The sequence below is a fragment of the Corella eumyota genome, chromosome 3, assembly GCF_963082875.1.
Source record: "Corella eumyota chromosome 3, kaCorEumy4.1, whole genome shotgun sequence".
Lineage (NCBI taxonomy): Eukaryota > Metazoa > Chordata > Ascidiacea > Phlebobranchia > Corellidae > Corella > Corella eumyota.
Window position 1 is genome coordinate 3,423,015 of NC_137492.1, and position 17,952 is coordinate 3,440,966.

General features: G+C 31.8%; 4 protein-coding genes across 4 annotated transcripts; 2 read left to right on the top strand and 2 right to left on the bottom strand.

Annotated features, from left to right (window-relative positions):
* The first annotated feature begins 473 nt into the window (after positions 1 to 473).
* On the top strand, positions 474 to 4,755 carry LOC145745119 (uncharacterized). The gene is made up of 7 exons (XM_082563113.1): positions 474 to 1,977; positions 2,079 to 2,257; positions 2,486 to 3,071; positions 3,180 to 3,540; positions 3,693 to 3,939; positions 4,065 to 4,206; positions 4,444 to 4,755. Exons 1-7 carry the CDS (start codon positions 474 to 476, stop codon positions 4,665 to 4,667), a joined length of 3,243 nt encoding a protein of 1,080 aa, XP_082419239.1. The 3' UTR covers positions 4,668 to 4,755.
* Positions 4,756 to 4,937: 182 nt separating this feature from the next.
* Positions 4,938 to 6,284, bottom strand: LOC145744726 (uncharacterized). Its single transcript, XM_082562658.1, has 6 exons — positions 6,170 to 6,284; positions 5,891 to 6,097; positions 5,771 to 5,803; positions 5,554 to 5,694; positions 5,336 to 5,481; positions 4,938 to 5,245 (listed from the first exon to the last, which is right to left on the bottom strand). Exons 1-6 carry the CDS (start codon positions 6,249 to 6,251, stop codon positions 5,054 to 5,056), a joined length of 801 nt encoding a protein of 266 aa, XP_082418784.1. The 5' UTR covers positions 6,252 to 6,284; the 3' UTR covers positions 4,938 to 5,053.
* Positions 6,285 to 6,758: 474 nt separating this feature from the next.
* Positions 6,759 to 10,867, bottom strand: LOC145744725 (isocitrate dehydrogenase [NAD] subunit beta, mitochondrial-like). The gene is made up of 12 exons (XM_082562657.1): positions 10,710 to 10,867; positions 10,273 to 10,332; positions 10,062 to 10,163; positions 9,750 to 9,882; positions 9,512 to 9,575; positions 9,171 to 9,303; positions 8,837 to 8,970; positions 8,347 to 8,449; positions 7,885 to 8,031; positions 7,633 to 7,727; positions 7,202 to 7,262; positions 6,759 to 7,133 (listed from the first exon to the last, which is right to left on the bottom strand). The coding sequence occupies exons 1-12, from the start codon at positions 10,749 to 10,751 to the stop codon at positions 7,053 to 7,055; spliced, it is 1,155 nt and encodes a 384-aa protein (XP_082418783.1). The 5' UTR covers positions 10,752 to 10,867; the 3' UTR covers positions 6,759 to 7,052.
* Positions 10,868 to 11,305: 438 nt separating this feature from the next.
* LOC145744723 (WD repeat-containing protein 1-like) lies at positions 11,306 to 17,250 on the top strand. The gene is made up of 15 exons (XM_082562655.1): positions 11,306 to 11,367; positions 11,593 to 11,714; positions 11,869 to 12,015; positions 12,195 to 12,286; positions 12,485 to 12,665; positions 13,072 to 13,182; positions 13,407 to 13,546; positions 13,915 to 14,009; positions 14,096 to 14,209; positions 14,596 to 14,678; positions 15,144 to 15,329; positions 15,715 to 15,819; positions 15,915 to 16,109; positions 16,280 to 16,424; positions 16,726 to 17,250. Exons 1-15 carry the CDS (start codon positions 11,349 to 11,351, stop codon positions 16,833 to 16,835), a joined length of 1,845 nt encoding a protein of 614 aa, XP_082418781.1. The 5' UTR covers positions 11,306 to 11,348; the 3' UTR covers positions 16,836 to 17,250.
* Positions 17,251 to 17,952: the final 702 nt, after the last annotated feature.

Sequence of the window (17,952 nt, forward strand, 5' to 3'; positions counted from 1 at the left end):
AAAATATTATAAAATATTAGGCGTTTTACATACGCGTCACAAAATTCCTCAAAAATATAATTTCCGGACATCGAAACCACACTAATCACCTCAGTTCAGGTGTGACGTGCTGACGCTGATCAATCAATGATCAGTGTGTTTAAAGAAGCCGATCGATTTATGGATCGGCTTTTAAGAGAATTTCTAAAGCTTGTCAAAAAACGTTAACAAGCTCAACACACAGTATACTCGAAAAGGGTAACGGAAAGACTGTTGCTTTTAGTGCAGGAGATCGCTGTAATCTTGTTATGACTTGAGTCTGGTGTCAACACAAGAGTCACCCTTTGTTTTGTAAGGGGCTAAGGGTTTATGTTTATTAGTAGTCTATACACTAACCTTGTTTTTAAATTTGTTTTATAGAATGCTAATTCTGGTATTTAATTTTGGGAATTTACACGCCCTTGTGTTGCCTGTTAAGGTATTGCAGTTCAATAATGGACGTAAATGATCCTGCTTTTGATCAAAGAACTAATGAAGATACCATAGTGCAATTTGACGACGTTCTTTTAACTTCTAAAGAAAGCAGCGAAAGTTGCACGCCGTCCTTTTCCGATCAAATCAAAGATTCGACGCGGCTGTCAAATATCGTCGAAAGTAGGCCACCACCTAAACTAGAAAAACAGTCGGCTGGTTGTTCCATTTCGGAAAGGCCGCTCGTACTAGGTAACGCCGACTGTAATTCAATAAACATTAACAAGATGACGGTCACCGAGACCAGACAGTCTACTCTAATGGATTTTGGAAGTGTTATGAGAAAACTGAGGCTAAAAAGTACAGTAGAAACTGCGCGAAAACAACAGATTTTAAACGGGGAATGTAATGCTAATAATAAAAGTAACAACGATAGCTCAACAGCCTTGTCGTTGAATCTATTATCTTGGAAAGAGTCTGCTGCATGTGTAGTGGAAAGTATAAGAGAGCGACTAGGTTCTTTCAGAAAAGCAAGAAGTCTCGAAAATTCGGAAAAAGGTGCAGAAAAAGATGTCGAAACAGCATCTCCTATTAAACGATACAGGATTGGTGGTTTAAGAAACATGTCAACTGAAGGCAAAGAAAATTTAGAGAAAAACAATTTAACTGACACTAAGGCTACGTTTAATATTGCCACCAACAAGGTAAATATTGGATTAACGATTTCGTCGGAAAACACTTCCACTTATTTCGATTCTAGTGAAATAAACGAAGCCACTGCGTCACAGATAAAGCCAATTTCTTCAAGTCCTAGCTGTACTAAATTTCCACTAAGCATCGACGACCAGGAAAATGTAGATATCGATGGTAATACTTTGAAAAAACCAACTATTACTGCATTTTGTTCGCCATGTCTAGGTTCTGTTGAATCTGTATACGACAACAACCTACCTAAAATACTAAATACAACTGAAACCCAGTCTGAAAATATTACAAACTTTAAACTAGAAACAGTTGACTGTGGTGTTATAGTGATAGAAGATCAAGCTTCCGATCTAAGCGAGAGCCACGATGTTACAACCACTTATCCTTCAGCAACTGGTAACCATACAAAAATGCGATTACCACACAATCTTATAACAGGCTCTTCACTGTCGACTTCTGAAGAAACTGCTGACACCATGATTCAAAACAACAAGTTCAACAACAACGAAGACAACAAATCGTCGTCGAATTCGAGCATTCAGGACGACGAAGGCGTACAACTTTTACCCCAAGATGAAAAACGAGAATGTGCTATACCTACAAAAGGTATGAACCTTTGGGACTTACGAAACTCTTTAGAATGTAACGAGATAGATATTAGAAATGCTCGCGATCGACTGGAAATGCATGAGGGTTCTGATAATGATTATAGACGAATTAGTCTCAACACTGACTGCGGCACCGAACACTCGCCTAGAAGCACCCCAAGCTCGGAAAGGCTGATTTCACGGGGCCTTGCTTCGTCTGAATCTGAAGAAGAAAGTATGACAAATTCTATTTTTTTTAATATTTAGCAACATTGCATTTTATGTGTTGAAAACCTTTGCAAATTAAGTTTTAAAAAAAAAATTACCTTTTTATAGGAATAAACCAGGAAAGTTGTTCTCCTAGACAGAGTGACAGACAAACATCGTCAAGCTGGAAATTAGAAGGTAGCCCCACAATATACAACGACAAAACTTTAAAACAATACAAAGAAGGTCACCGTCCTGATGTAAGGCGTTCCGATCCTGATATTGGAACACCAAGTAATACCAAACCGGTAAAAGTGTGTTATGATACGATATTGTGCCTTGTAAAAATTATTTCGTCTTTGTTTTCTTTTTTAAAATACTATAAAGAGAATATACATGTACACTGCGATTTCTGTACCCTTATAACTTAGTTTACACTTCCAAGTTAAATCGATAAGTTGCGGTTCCTATCTTTTCATTAGTCTAACCTTAATTTGATTAAAGGCGACAAGTAACGAATTTATTCTCGTGGGCAGGTTAATGTAATAGTGACTACCGCTATTATTGAGCGCTCACCGGCTTTGCTATGTTGCCCTATGTCAGAAGGCGTCAATAACCAAGCAGGCAATCAATCAGTAAAAAAATCGACAATCCCAGCCTCCGATCGCAGGCGGCAATTCAGCTTTAACAAGATGCGCGCTGGCACCACACGCGTGGACAATACACACCCTGCAGAAATTAATGCATATGCTGACAACGCCTGTTTGATTAATAAAGAACGCAAAGATTCTAAGTCTAATTTAACGCTGCCTCTAACCCCACAACAAAAACGCAAACCTATGGAGAGTAATATTTCTAAAACTTCTTCTGAAAGCGACAAAGTATCTTGTAAAATAGACAAGCTTAAAAGTCACCAAAAAGCAAACCTAGAAAAGATTTATAAAGATACCAGCACAAAACACAATCCAATGCTGCACAGAGGCGAGAGTACGTCATCTGATGACGTATTTTTAAGTGACCAACGAAGTCCAATTTCTTCTGATTCAGCTTCACCAAGGGGTCAAAAATTGTATTCAAGAGAGTCAGTGACAAGGCCGCAAAACTTTGATGATTACCGAAACAGTAAGTATTGGTTAACAAGTAATAAAACCAAATAACAAGTAATAGAATACTCAATTTACTTCCAAATAGTTACTAAATTATTAAAATTTTTTATTTTTTTATTTATAGCTATATCTCCATATTACGGACATGACCAAACTTCAATCGCTCCTTCCTATCGTTACTATGGTAACCAGCGATGCAAGTACACTACCAAGCCAGAGTCAACTACGTCATCGGGAGCATCCTCCCCAACGTCACCCTCGCCCTCTTCTATGAAAATATTCGGGATCGGAAGAAGAGGAAAGTCAAGTCGGAGCTCAAAAAGCGAGTCAAACGACAGCTTGAGCTCGCATTCGAGTAGTTCCAGAGGCTCTTCAGGGATGAGGAGCTTTTCTAGGTTGTTCCGAAGGTCTAACACGACTAAAAATCCGCGAATGGAATACCAGTCACCCACATTTTGTGGATACACCATGGACAGGGACTACTGGTAACTTACTTTATAATTACAACTACAAATATGAAGATTAATCTAAAATAATTTAAATATAACACACCAAATAAGTAGCGTAGCAATGTTGTAAAATAGTGATTTTTATCTCTTGTAACCGTGTCACTATTTAAATATATTTTTTGTTGCAGCGTTGACTCGGAAACGGACCGCATTTTTAAAACGTTTTTGTGCCAGGAGACTAGTGCGTCAGAGCCATCACTTATTACACCAGCTTCTAGCGAGCCGTTTCCACCCCCGTCTCACATGTTACCCCCTCGACCTCTTAACCGCCTTTCAGAAACGCAGCTGCGGCGCCAAGTAATGAAAAAACAGTACAGTGATTCGATCGCTATGTATTATGGGCAGAGAATGAGAAGATGGCGGTTTACCAAACAGGTATATTAATAAATGATCGTCTAGATTTCCCATGCGTATTAATAGTTTTAAAAGCTTAGTAATTGATTATTTTTAAATTTTAATTTATAATAAAATTGATTGCAAAAACCTTTTTTTGTATGTAGAAAAGTGACAGTGTGAACTGTCCGGTCGACCGTGGGACCTTACGCCGTCAGGATCGCATCGAGGAAGAGTTTGATCCGGAAGAGATAAATGAGAGGTTATCCTCATCTTCTTCTTCTAGAAAACAGAGTATTCCACCCACAGGTAAATTTATAACCAAGTATTTTTTGTTTTAATATCAGGCTAAGAATAGTCTTCTGTTGTTTACATTTTATGTTTTTAATTTGGCGCCAAAACACAAAAATCATATAAAATATACCAAGTTTTTTAAATCTCATTATCATGTAAAGCTATGCCTATAATGGTGTACGCACGTTATTATATTGGTGGTAATATTGCCAGCTGATTTGCTGGTAATTAAACAGTCCGTTTTACCCCCAGTACATGAATTAAAGGAATGGCGAAGAGCGAGCCTGCGTCGGATCTCGTTGAGTAACAGCAGCAACCATTCTGTGCTTAAACAAGCTCATTCTCTACCCACTAGTTCTAGTGCTTACGTAAGTCGTTCTTCTATTAAGCGGGTAACATTCCAAAATAGTGAGGACCAAACCCTGCCGACCGACGAAAGTCCAGTGACGTCACACAGAACAATGTCAAGCTCGTGATGACGTCATAAACACTACTTGTTTCATTTTTTGTGCGAATGCCTTTGTTTTTTGTGTCTGATTAGAGTTTATTGCTTTCTTATTTAAAATGTGGTAATGTTCGTGATAAGAGTAACAATTTAAGTCATTTAAGCCTTCTAGATAACACTTTATACCTATAAAAGGACAGTTTTGCTTGTTATACTGAGTGTTTATCTAACTACGTTGTTTAAATAAACAAAACCTAACCTGCCCTATCAGACCTACATTTTGATTCAAGAACTGTTTGGATTAAAACAATTAATAGTATTTATTTTATTTTAACATGTGTTTTAAATTACTATTCGAAATTATAAAAAAGGAACAACAACAACTCTTAAAAATAATCTTTACATACATCATATTATTTATGGGGTATTTATGCTAGCACAATTTCCATTTGAAAGTGCAGTGGAGCTACCGAAACTACCAGTCAGCAAAACTACGGTAGTTTGACCAGGGTATATATCTAATGTAGATTCCATTAAAAACGTTGTTCGGTTATTAAAAGTGCTTGTTTTTAAGACAATGCCATTAGGCTCGCTTTCATCTTTCAGCAACTAAAATTATTCAAAACTATATTTTTATTCTTGTCAATAAAAACAGAAGTGTTACTTAAGCAACATATGTTTAAATATCGTTGTACTTACGCAAAGAGACCCAGTAACAGGTGCTGTGAAATGTAAATTTCCAACCCATCCTGAAGGATAAAACTGGAGCGGCTGAAAACTCAGCTTTCCGTAAAATCCCGTTTCAGAAGCATAATTTATTTCGCATTTTCCCTCAATTAAGGCACCTATAATATTAAACAATAGAGTAACACGTAGGTAAGATAAAAACAACACTTTTATAGAAAAATTCTACGTACTTGCTTTGTGGTAGCAGATTTGGAACTGGTTGTGGTAACAGCAACCTCTATTCCTGCACTCTCTACTTGAAATACCGTTTGTGGCTCCGGGACAAAATCTGATGTCGAGAACATTAGGGTCTATTTCACATTCTCCGCCCACTAAAAACAAGTTTGAGTTATTTTATAGTGCAACAAATATACATATAAAACTTTGTAAAAACACAAATCTACTTACAATTTGCTTGAAAGGTACAGGACTGAGAATCACCTAAAATTATAAGTTATAAGTTAAAATAAAATCGATATATGACTGCTAGGCGAGTATACAGAGTTTACTTTAATAAAAATAACTTACTATTAAAATCTCTAAGGTCAAATGGATTTCTTTTACATGTTTGCTCGCACTTCTCTTTAGTTTCAAACTGATTTCTAAAGAATCCGCAACCACCGTGCGTTATATTTCTGCATTGGTTTGTAACTGGATCAAAAGTCCAGCGCGGAAGTCTAGATCTACAAACCATACCAACCTCTTCAAAACATAGCTCAGGTACTGGGTCAGGCACTAAAATATAAATAAAATATTAACAATACTTATTAAAAATTAAATAAACAATCTCGAAAAGTGAAAACTTACGTTGTTCTAGGTCAAACGAGGTTGACGTTACACCAATTACAATCGCGGAAAATAATAGAACTTTGCTCATTAAGTAAATCATAATTGCTTATACTACTTAAGGCTTTAATTATCTGTAAATTACGATATATATAAGTTAAGATAAACAAAGCTTAACCCTATATAACGACTTTTTGTTTCATTTATCTAAACTTAATTGTCATAACTGCCTTTAAGTAATATTGAACTACATTAGAGCTATAAAGTAAGTAAACATTCATTAACATGTTCGTATCTATTTCTAAAGCCTTAAACTTTTGTAATCTTTTTCTTTCTTAGCTGCAGGCTAAAAACTTGTGACGTCCAACTACACTGAAAAATATCCTTTTTATACCATAGCAATGCATCATCATGGCACATACTTGTAATGTAATCAAATGAAGGATTTGGTTAAGTTTATTAATAGAATGTAGTACGGCGCGGTAATTCCCTAATTATTATGCGTCACAATACCAAAAAATTGAGTGTTAAAAAAACACTTAATAATGCCAAAAGTGATGTAACTTTTCTGAATTTAAATAGCCTTAAAATTACAGTTAGTTTTGTGGTAATTTTTTTATTGCTAAATACAACATATAATTTTGAAGTCTAACGAAAAAATAAACAAAAATAACAAAGACAGCTGAACTTCTGCTTGAACTAAGAACTGCATCTTTAACGTTGAACTTTTTAAACAAATAATATGTGTAATAAATAATAAGCAAACTTGAAAAAAAATAAACAAAGTAACAGATATGATTGTAGCACTTATACAATGATAATCAGGCACCGTATAAAGAACAAAACATAACAAAAATTTAATAATACAAAATAATAAACAACTTCACAGGACTGAATTTTTTTCTTAGGCTCTTCCTAAGTTTGCTACAACGGCGTGAGTGAATTCGGTTGTAGTTGCGTAACCCCGAAGATCGGTGGTTCGAATCTAGGTAACAGTTTAGTTAAATTTTTTTTAATTTAAAGGAAAATAATAAAACTAAATATTCAAGTTACCTTTCCATCTTTTAGAACTTTCAAGAGAGAGTTTTTAATAAGAGTAGCATGGGTATTAAGTCTAAAATAAAAATAATATTTAAATATAGATTTATATGTATTCGTAAAACCATTAAAAATATTTTTGAATATAAAATCACAGTCATTTATGTAAATGAGCTTAATAGACAATAAATAAATGTCAAAATAATCATTAAAATAATTATGTTATGTCTCATTTCCATATTGAAAAATGACAATTCCGTTTTGGAATGACATCATTTTCTGATTAAAAAATTAAATAAATATATGCTTTACTCACTAATTACCGAAGTTCTAGCATAAATTTTAATTTAAAAAAACACAAAAAATTATTATATAAAAACAATACACAAAAAATATTTTAAAAAGTCTTTTTTAGACAATTTAACATTTTTTGAGTTAATTCTCACCCCAAATGAAACAGCATATTAATAGAACATAAAATCATGGCAGTTGGGTTGGCAATATTACGTCCAACAGCTTGAGCAAATGGATGTCTAGCCCCCTAAGAAATAAAGCAAAGATTAAATATTTCAAAATTAATAAACAAATATTAAATTATAAAAAAATATCAAGATTAGTTTTTTTAAGTTTAGTAATGCATGTTTAAAAAAACGCTGCCGTAAATAAATTTGCATAGTTTTAAACAATTAAAAACTCACAGTTTCGAACACCACGCAGTCAGGACTGTAACTCTCCCCAGGCACAACCCCTGCTCCACCGACCAATCCAGCAGCTAAGTTGTCGATAATGTTGCCATAGAGGTTCGGCATTACCATAACATCAAATTGAGAGGGGTTTGAAGCTAACTAAAAAAATAAAATTAGCTCAAAAAATGTTTAGAATTTTAATTCAAAACCTACTATTGTGCTTTAGATTGGGTAGTTAGTAAAATCAGCTGACTGTATTACTTTATTTATTAAAGAATTACACAAAAAAGCATTCAAAAATGTAATTTGACTTGACAAATAAAAATTTTAACACAAGATTTTCCAATTTTATAGAAAAAACTGACATTTTAAATCAGAATACGAAACTATACTTTAAATTTAAATTACGTTAAGATCGGAATCAGAACCGAAACCTGATATTTTGTAATTTATCCAAATAATTTTTTTTTATACCTGCATGCAAGTGTTGTCAACTATCATGGATTCAAATTTTATCTCAGGATAAAGTTTTGCAACTTCTCGGCAAGAATCTAAAAACATACCATCAGCCAATTTCCTTCAAATAAAAAACACAATTATGAATTGTATATACATAACATGAAATTTTATTGTCTAAAAATTAAGAAACAATGTTAACAAACTGTTGCTAACAAATAAATAAATCAGAAATTTATACATAACGGAGCTTGGTGGACAACATATATGTCCAATATATAAGTCTACAAAATAAATAAAACTGTCATTTGTGGTCGGCGGGTAAAATTATTATAAGCAAATATGGTTGAGAGTTGCGACAATATTACGACAACTAAAATCCCAACAGTATGGCGGGTTATCAACTAGTTTAACTAATTACCTACTAAAAATTAAAAAGATAATATATTTGAATTTACATTAAAAATACAATTTAAAAATTTATTTATATAAATTTTAAACAACCTACATGATATTAGCTTTGTGTACAGCAGTAACTTTACTTCTTTCTTTGCGCTTGGCATAATCAAACGCAAATCGAGCAATTCTCTCAGATTTTTTTCTCGTGATAATTTTTAAAGACTCCACCACACCAGGAACACTCTGTTATCACAACAAAAATAAAATGATTAATTTAACAGGAATTTTTTTAGGCCATGACTTGTTTACAGAAACACCATCCGACAAAAATAATTTTTTAAAAAACACTAAAAAATTAAGAGAATATCAAAACAAAACTCATTTAATAGCTGACATAATACTATAAATACATCATAAAAACAGACACAAATAAAAACAAGTACCTCATGTTCTAGAGCACTGTACTCCCCTTCTGTTTGTTCTCTGATGACAACAAGATCTAAATCACCATGACGATTTTTGATTCCAGGAATGCTCTTAACTCTTACCACGTTGGCATACAAATCAAGTTTTTTCCTAAAATTTATTTTTAATTTAAATTATATATATATATACAACAATAAAACAGATTAGGCCTGCTAATACTTTAAGCAACGTGTTGTTAATTTTAATCCTAAAAATGTATATATAACAGAGCTTAAAAAACTATACATATATATTTATGGGCCTACCAAAAGAAGAACCAATGTTTGTTGTGCATGGGCAAATCTATAGAATTGTTTACCTGATGTGCATGTTAACAGATTGTAAATCCCCAACCTCATACCAAGATGGAGTAGCAAGTATACCTAGAGGTAAAAAAATAAATTAATTTCAAGTAAAGGTAAGTAGATCAATAGTGCAAAGGTAATTTTAAATTCCAACACATAAAAAACTAATAACAAAATGATGTATATTTTTAAAATTTTAATGAGCTTTTTTATATTTTATTTATTATTACTTAAATATGTTTAAGTAGTTACCTTTTAAAGCAGTTTTGTTTTTATTTAAAGAGACCAGCAGTGAATCAATAAGCTCTTCCGAGCATCTATCTTGTACTTCACTGACCCAAAATTCTTCAAAAATTATCGGCACATCTGCTGCTTTAAACACATCCTAAACACATAAAGAACTGCATAAAAATAATCAATAAAAACAAGTTAGAAATAGTAAAAAGAATTGTATATAAACATTGCTTTCCTGAATAAAAGTAAATTTACTGCTGCTGTTATTGTCAAGCCGAACTTATACATTTTAGTTATTAAAAACTATATAACAATAAAACTTGAATTTACTTTTACTGAGTTCATTAGTTCAGGTCCAATACCATCCCCTGGTATCATAGTAACAGCTAATTTTTCAGTCGGTTTGCTGGCAGTTGGTACAGCCAACTTTTTCTAAATAATTGTTATTAAATTTTGTTAAAAAAAGAGATTTAGTAGCAAAATGTTAAGAAAAGAAGGTTATATATACAAAAATACAAAATTTGTAACTTATAAACTAAACCTGCAAAGCTGTTGCATGTACACATCGTTGTAATATTGGGGTGTTCGAGAGTTTAGATACCTGAAAAATTTTAAATAAATAATAAAAAGTGCAATAAGCAATTACACTGTTATATTGTTTAAGAAGACAGTACAGCTAAAAATAAATGTTGTAAATAGTGCCTTGAATATCAATATTGCTGGAGAATAATATTTTAAAAGGGTTGGTTATTTAGGATGTTTACAGTGTAACATAGTCAGATAGTAGTACTGTGGTAGTCAATCAACATTGAGGATAAAAAATAAAAACAGTTAAAAAATGACTTAACCAGTTTAACACAAGAAATATTGATATTTTTACTGGCAAACATGGAAATTTTTTTTAATGCGATTTAACGAAAGTTATAAAAGTCGAACAGGAACAACAAAAATTGAAAGAATAAACTCGTTATGTTTTACCTTGTAGAGTAGATTTGTAACTCTTCTAGCTGATGCCGCCATATTAGGATAAAACCCTTAAAAGGAACGGAAATTGACCGAATTGTTGTAAACCTAAACCAAACAATCCGTGATCAGAAAAAATAGATAAACTGACGACCTTCAGTCAGCTGTTTGGTTTGAATTATGACGAAATAAGGACAATTGTACTGACCACGTGGTGGTGTTTTATTGAGCACATGTCGTGATGTCATAATGGCAAATAAAGGCTTGAGTGATTCTACGTCACGAAAACTTTTCCTTATATGGGTATTTTCCGGTTAGACTCCGCCGCGCTGATCATAAACAAACCAATTGTTAATAAATGAAAAGAATATTTTGATTGCTAATATATAAACGTGATCAAGAGCCTTTACTATTGTCAAATGTTTTAGTTTAAGCAAAATTCTATAGCTTTAGTTTATGGGCTTGGCTATTCTGTTAGTCTGTTAGTGGGTTTAGCAAAAAATCAATCAATTATATTATTATTTTGTTAATTGCTTTATCAAAAATTGTAAACTTGTTTTTGTTACTTTGTGTAAATAGTAAAGTAATATTAATTATTTTTTTATCCTTACAGGGTTATTAATTTATAAATTAGAAAAGAAAATATAAGACAATATGAGTAAAATTGTAAAAAGTAAGTTTTTCATTTTAAAATATTGAATATTAAAAACAAAAGATTATATAGGTTTGATAATAAATTTATGTGTAAAGTTTTTTTGAACAAAAAAATTTAAGCATGTTTTAAATTATAAAATTAATTTTGTCAATTTTTCATCAAATATCTTTCAAGGTTACACTATTCCTAAAGTATAAAAAGGCAATTTAAAAAAAAATTGATTTATTTTTTAATAAAATTTAGAATGCTCATTTGCTGGTCTTCCACAAACTGAAAGAGGTCAAGCTACGGTATTAGGCGCTGACCCAAAATTTAAAAAATTTCTTTATTGCTGTGCTGGGAACGTTATTGTTCGTGATTTGGAGGTGTGTATCTATATAAATTTATTTTATTGAAACTTTGATATGTTATGATTTACGAAATTTATTTTATTGTTTTTCCCTTGTGTTTATAGTTTTTGTATTAAATTTAATTGTGGTGCATTTTATAAATGTTTCAAAATATTATTTTTGCTTACAGGAACCAAAGAATTTTTACTCCTACAGTCAACATGCAAAAAAGCCTACGTGTGCCAAATATGCACCATCTGGTTTCTACATTTGCTCTGGAGACGTAACTGGTAAAGTTCGAATTTGGGACACTACTCAAGAGGAACATCTTTTAAAGGTATAATTTTTTTTTAATTTACTGAAATATGGCAAAAGTTCATTTCTATGTAAAAAATATTTTTAAAGGTGCCTAAAATATATATAACTACTATGTTAACTCATAAAACTGATTGAATAAGTAAACAAAAAATAAGTTAGTTTGCTATTTATGATTTAATTTCTTACTTTACGTTGTAGAACGAATTTCAGCCAATTTCGGGACCAATTAAAGATATTGCTTGGGATGGAGAAAGCAAAAGGATTGCGGTTTGTGGGGAGGGAAAGGGCAAGTAAGTATTTTTTATCCACAATTAACAACCCAATTATTGGCTAATGTATATACCGAAGTATTTCTACACTGACAAATGCTATATGCAATCAAAATAGCCACAAGCCACCTACGTTTAGGCTAATAAAACTATAATAAAAAAATATTATCGATTTGACAATGTCATTTTAAAGATGTATTAAAAAATTACTGTTTACAGGCAGGCTTCTGTTATTTCTTGGGACTCTGGCAATACACTTGGTTCATTAGATGGCATGTCTAAAAGAGCAACCTCGGTGGATTTAAAAACTACTCGGCCCTACCGGGCTCTAGTGTGTAGCGATGATTTGGTAACCATGTTTTATAAAGGACCACCATTTAAGATGTTTTCATCATTAAGGGTAGGTACTACCTCAATATGGTCTAAACTGTATTTATTTTAGGGGTTTTAGTAAAAAGTATTTAAATTTTTTAATACAGTATATAGCCTATATATATTTTTTGTATATATCTTTATCCTCGATGTCAGAAGGTCGAGTGCGCGATCTAAACATATCAGTTACACCGACCCAGGCACGAGTTACCTGTAGCAGTTAGGGATATTATATAGAATATAATTGCCCAGTAATTATGCTGCTGATTAAGTGTTGGCTCAGCAGGAGTTCATACCATTTATAGCGCCTTACCTAAGTGCGCTACAGCATGAGAGCAGTAGGGATCGGACACACGACCCTATGGTGGTATAGCAAGTGTTCTTACCACTACAGTACGCTGCCGGTTATTATTAAAATAATGAATTTTTTGTAGGAAGGATCAAGGTTTCCAGATTGTTGTCGATTTTCCCCTGACGGAAAAGTTTTTGCAATAGCAAACATGGACGGGTCGGTACACATTTACGAAGCAAAAGAGGGCGAACATGTAAGAATAAATAATACTAATAGTATTGGAAAATGTTCAAGTGACAAAAAATATAATTAAAAACAGGCCTAGTTTTGGCCTAAAATATCTTAAAAATGTAAACAGGCAGATATTGCCTTTTTGAAAAATATATATTTTTTTATAAAAGAAATGCTATGCAGAAAGTTTCTTAAGAAACATAAAGATGTAATCTGAGGTAATTTTTGTAATAATTTAATTATTAGCTTGGCGTGTTGGCGGAAGACAAAGCTCATTCAATGGGGATTTACAGTTTATCTTTCAATAAAGATGGTAGTGAACTCATCACAGCATCAGCAGATAAAACTATTAAGTTGTGGAACACAGAATCAAGACAATTGGTTGTGTGAGTGAACTAATTAAAAAGTATTGGTTTTCCTAATTAAAAAAAAATTTAAAAGTTATCTATATATAAGATTTTTTAAATTTGCATCAGAGGTTAAATTTATCAAAGCTTTTATATTTTTATTTTTGTATATCTTTATCCTCGATATAAAAAAAAAGACTTTTCAGCCTTAACATAAGATAACATTTGTTACCCTGACCAGTCTCAAATTGCCTTTGACAGTTTTATATATTATTGTGCATTTTGCCAAATAAATTGACTGCTGATTTAGTTACTTTTTGTTTTGTGAATGTTACCTAAACAGCCCATTGAAATTGGGTTAAATGTATTAAGATGCATATAAAGTTTTTTATTTGTTTTATTTTAAGTGATTTTGATATGGGCAAAAGTGAAAGCTCCATTGATTATCAACAACTAGGCTGTTTGTGGGCTGGCAATCATATTCTATCTGTAGGCCTAAGCGGTAAGCATTTTATTTTTAATAAAATATATAAAAATTAGGTTTATTGTTTTATGTGGACATTATAACATCCTTGTTATTATTCAAAGGTGAGATCAAATATTTGGACAGGAACAACCCATGTACCCCTCTTCTTGTTTTAAGTGGCCACAAAGCTGCTATAACTTCTGTTGCTACCAAACAGGGAGAAGCAATATTCACAGGTATGTGATTTTTTCAATCTAAATAACTTAAATCTTATGTTATATGTGAAAATGATCTAGTTTAATTTGTTATTTAAAAAATAAAAACCTTTTTAATTTTTGTTTGTTTTAATTTATCCTTGATGGGGGAAGGCTGACTTCACAGCCCCAATATAAAGGAACATTTGTAACCACGACCCAGTCTAAGTTGCCTTTGGCAGTTTTGGGTATTAAGCATTGTGTCAGATAATTAACTTGCCAATTGATTTGGGTCTGGAAGCAGTGGGAATCGAACCAATGACCTTTTTTTGTAAAGCCAAGTGTTTTAACCACTAACCCCATTGCCGGCATTAACTTACACAGAATAACTTATATATAATGTATAATTATTGGGTTTATTTAAACAGGTGATGGGAGTGGAATTATTGTAAAATGGAACCCAAACACTGGAATAGGGGTTAGATTCCGAGGCAAAGGTCATGCAGCTAAAGTAAGAATTTAAATGTCTTCAGTACTTGAATCGTACACTTATATTAATTTAATCTTGTTTCGTGAAAGCATTTTAAAGTCATTTTTGGAAAACTTTAATTTAAAGTGATATAGCTATTTTTCTTAATTTTGCAATATTCCTAATTTCATGCCTGATTCTTGTATTCAAAATTTTTGTTATTAATATTTACATAACCTTTTTTATCTTTAATATGGCAAATTTACATCATTAATCATCATAATATTAAGCGTCGTTATCATATTTTGCAACATCAATTATTATTAAAATTTTAATATGTAAGTGTCATTATCGTAGTTGGTATCATCAATATTGTTTTAAAATTTTCTTACCTAAAATAATTACACATTTCTTTTTAATTTCATAAAATGCAAGTTACATATTTGCTGTTAATTAATTGCTTAGTATAGTTGAAAATCCTTAAATTTTACATTCAAATTTTTATAGGTAAGTGACATGGTCTACAACCCTATAACAGACCAGTTAATCTCCATTGGTTTTGATGATAAAATTCGATACACAAACGCTGACGGTTCAGAATATTCTAATGAGAATGTTGTCTCCTTTGATTCTCAGCCAATTGCTCTAGCTATCACTAAAGAGGGATTGGTGGTAGTTGCATGTGCAAACGAGGTAAAAACTGCTTTATGATAAAAAAAAACATGAACAGCTTATAATTTGTATTTATTTAACCTTGATGTAGCAGGGCTGACTTAACAGCCTAACATAAAGTCACATTAGTTACTCCGGGCCATTCTTAAATTGACTGTGTCAGTTTTAGGTAATATAAATTATATTTGCTTGATAAATAACTCTGCAAACTTGCTTTTGGCCCAGCTGACTTTGATTTAAGGGCTCTACAACATAAAGGCAGTGGGGATCAAACCCAGGTGATGTAATGAAGTCAAGTGTCTTTACCAGAAACACTACACCATGCCACTAGTGTTCATCTCTTTTACAATTGTGCCTATTAACTGGTAGTTTTAGTGCCTATATCTTACTTGTTTGTTTTTTACAGCTTGTTTTGCTCAAAAATATGAAGAAAGTTTGTGTTTTCCCACACAAAACTTCTGCCCCTGTAAGAGTATCTGCACAGGGTAACCGAATCTTTGCAAGTGGAGAGGTTAATATTTTAGATTTTTTGTCGCCAATTTTAAAATAAAATAAAATTATTATACATTGAGTAAAAATTCCCAAAAATTATGAATTTTCTTTTAGAAAGGAGAAGGATTTTCGGCCGAAATCCAAACATGCGATGTGTTTGACATAGAAGGAGACAACATCGTAAAAACCGACGTCTCGTTTAAATTAAAAAATTCTTGCACTGGATTAGAAATCTCGCCCGACGGTTCAAAATTTGTGATTTGTGACGGAAAAGAAATTAAGTTTTATCAGCTTTGTGATGGACTGGAGGTAAATTATCAAACATTTTACCTTTTATTGATAAAAGTATTTTTATTATTAAACTGGAGTAATAAAATTTAACAAAATATTTTTTAAATTGTTTATATTATAGAATTACCTATTGAAATAGTACATTTTTATAAAATTTATTGATATTATATTTTAATTTTTTTATTTAGAAACCCACAAAAGTGCTGTATGGTCACCAAAGCAAAATAACTTATGTTGCTTGGAGTCCCAACAGTCAATTTTTGGTTTCATCAAGTGTCGATGTCTCTATTATTCTTTGGGACATGACAACAAGAAAAGATTATCAGTTTCCAGGTAAAATAAGTTATCACATATGTTGGATTTTACATTTTTTTTAAAGATGTAAAGATATTAGCACACCTAAAATGGTGGCCATATAGACATGCTAAAAGAGGGTTTAAATTTTTTTACTACATAAAGATACATACATTATTGAACCTAAATTTTTTTTTCAGTTTTAAGAAAATATAAAAGTTTGACAACATTTTTAAGAATACAATCAATTCTATATATTTTTATAGCCAATTTTAAAGTTTTTTTATTTGTTTATTTACATTTTTGCTGATTTCGGCTAACCCTGCTTTTTGTTCTACAGCGGCCCATCCCAAGAGCATAATAAACGGTGTAGACTGGTTAGATGATAAGACTTTTGTGTCGGTTGGGGAAGACTGTATAGTAAATCAATGGTCCGTGGTACCAAAATAAAAATATTAAATATTTTAAGCGCTTTTTTTTCTAAAAAACACTTGTGTAAATTGGACATGGAACAATATTGTTCTGGTATTGCATTAATTTTTGCTATTTTTTTGTATTTTGCTTAAGTAAATTAAATTGAAATCAATATTTTTAATGACAATAATTCAATATTATACTTTACTCTATTATGTTCATATTTTTACTTGTTTCTAAAGGCACAATATATAAGCCTTGGTAAAGTTCCCGCTAAATATCTGCTGTTTTCCCCTATAGCTAACTGTACAAAAACTAATAAGAACTTATATGTGATTTGTATTTAATTCCTTAAAGTTTCCCTAATAATTTACTTAAATTGTTGTATCAGATTTTTTGTATAATTTTGCTGCTTTAAATACCCGCTGGAATTTATATACAGACTCTATTAAATAAATAGATTGCGTAATGTTTTTTAGGTAAAGTGTAGACAGTTTAAACTTATAACACTATACCCAAGGGCAAAACACATCAAAATAGGCAATTTATTAACTTATTAGGTAATTCAAAACAGTATTTGTCATACAGTAATAACTAATAGTTATACCGTTGTTTGAACTTAATTGAAAAATAGCCTATAATAGCGTGGTTATAATATGGATGAAAGAAAACACTTCCGTTATCTTAACTCAAATCAAATTGCAGACTTATTTAAAACAACTTTTGTAAAAAGTTAACATACCTATTGTGTGTGCCAGCAGTTGACGCATTTTTTCTAGACTCAACCGAACAAAAAATGCAGTTAAGCCTAGTACAATGGCAAGAACATTACTTGTGGTGTTTGACATGTGTAACAAAATTGATATTCAAAGATAAACATAGCTTTAGGATATCTAGATTTCAACGCAGTCAATATGATTGTTATCAAACAGATAAAAAAGCCATTACCCTGGCCAAAAATATCGTACCGAAGCATGTCAATTTCCATGGAGACTTAAAACAAGCTTTAGATAAGATTTAAGGCAAACCGTAACCGCATTTACGCTTTAGTTGCACACTTTGCCTACCTTCACTCAAGCTTAACACATACGTTCACGACATTTGACTTTAGTAAAAAAATAAATAAAACCGCAAGGTTTAGTAAAGCTCATAT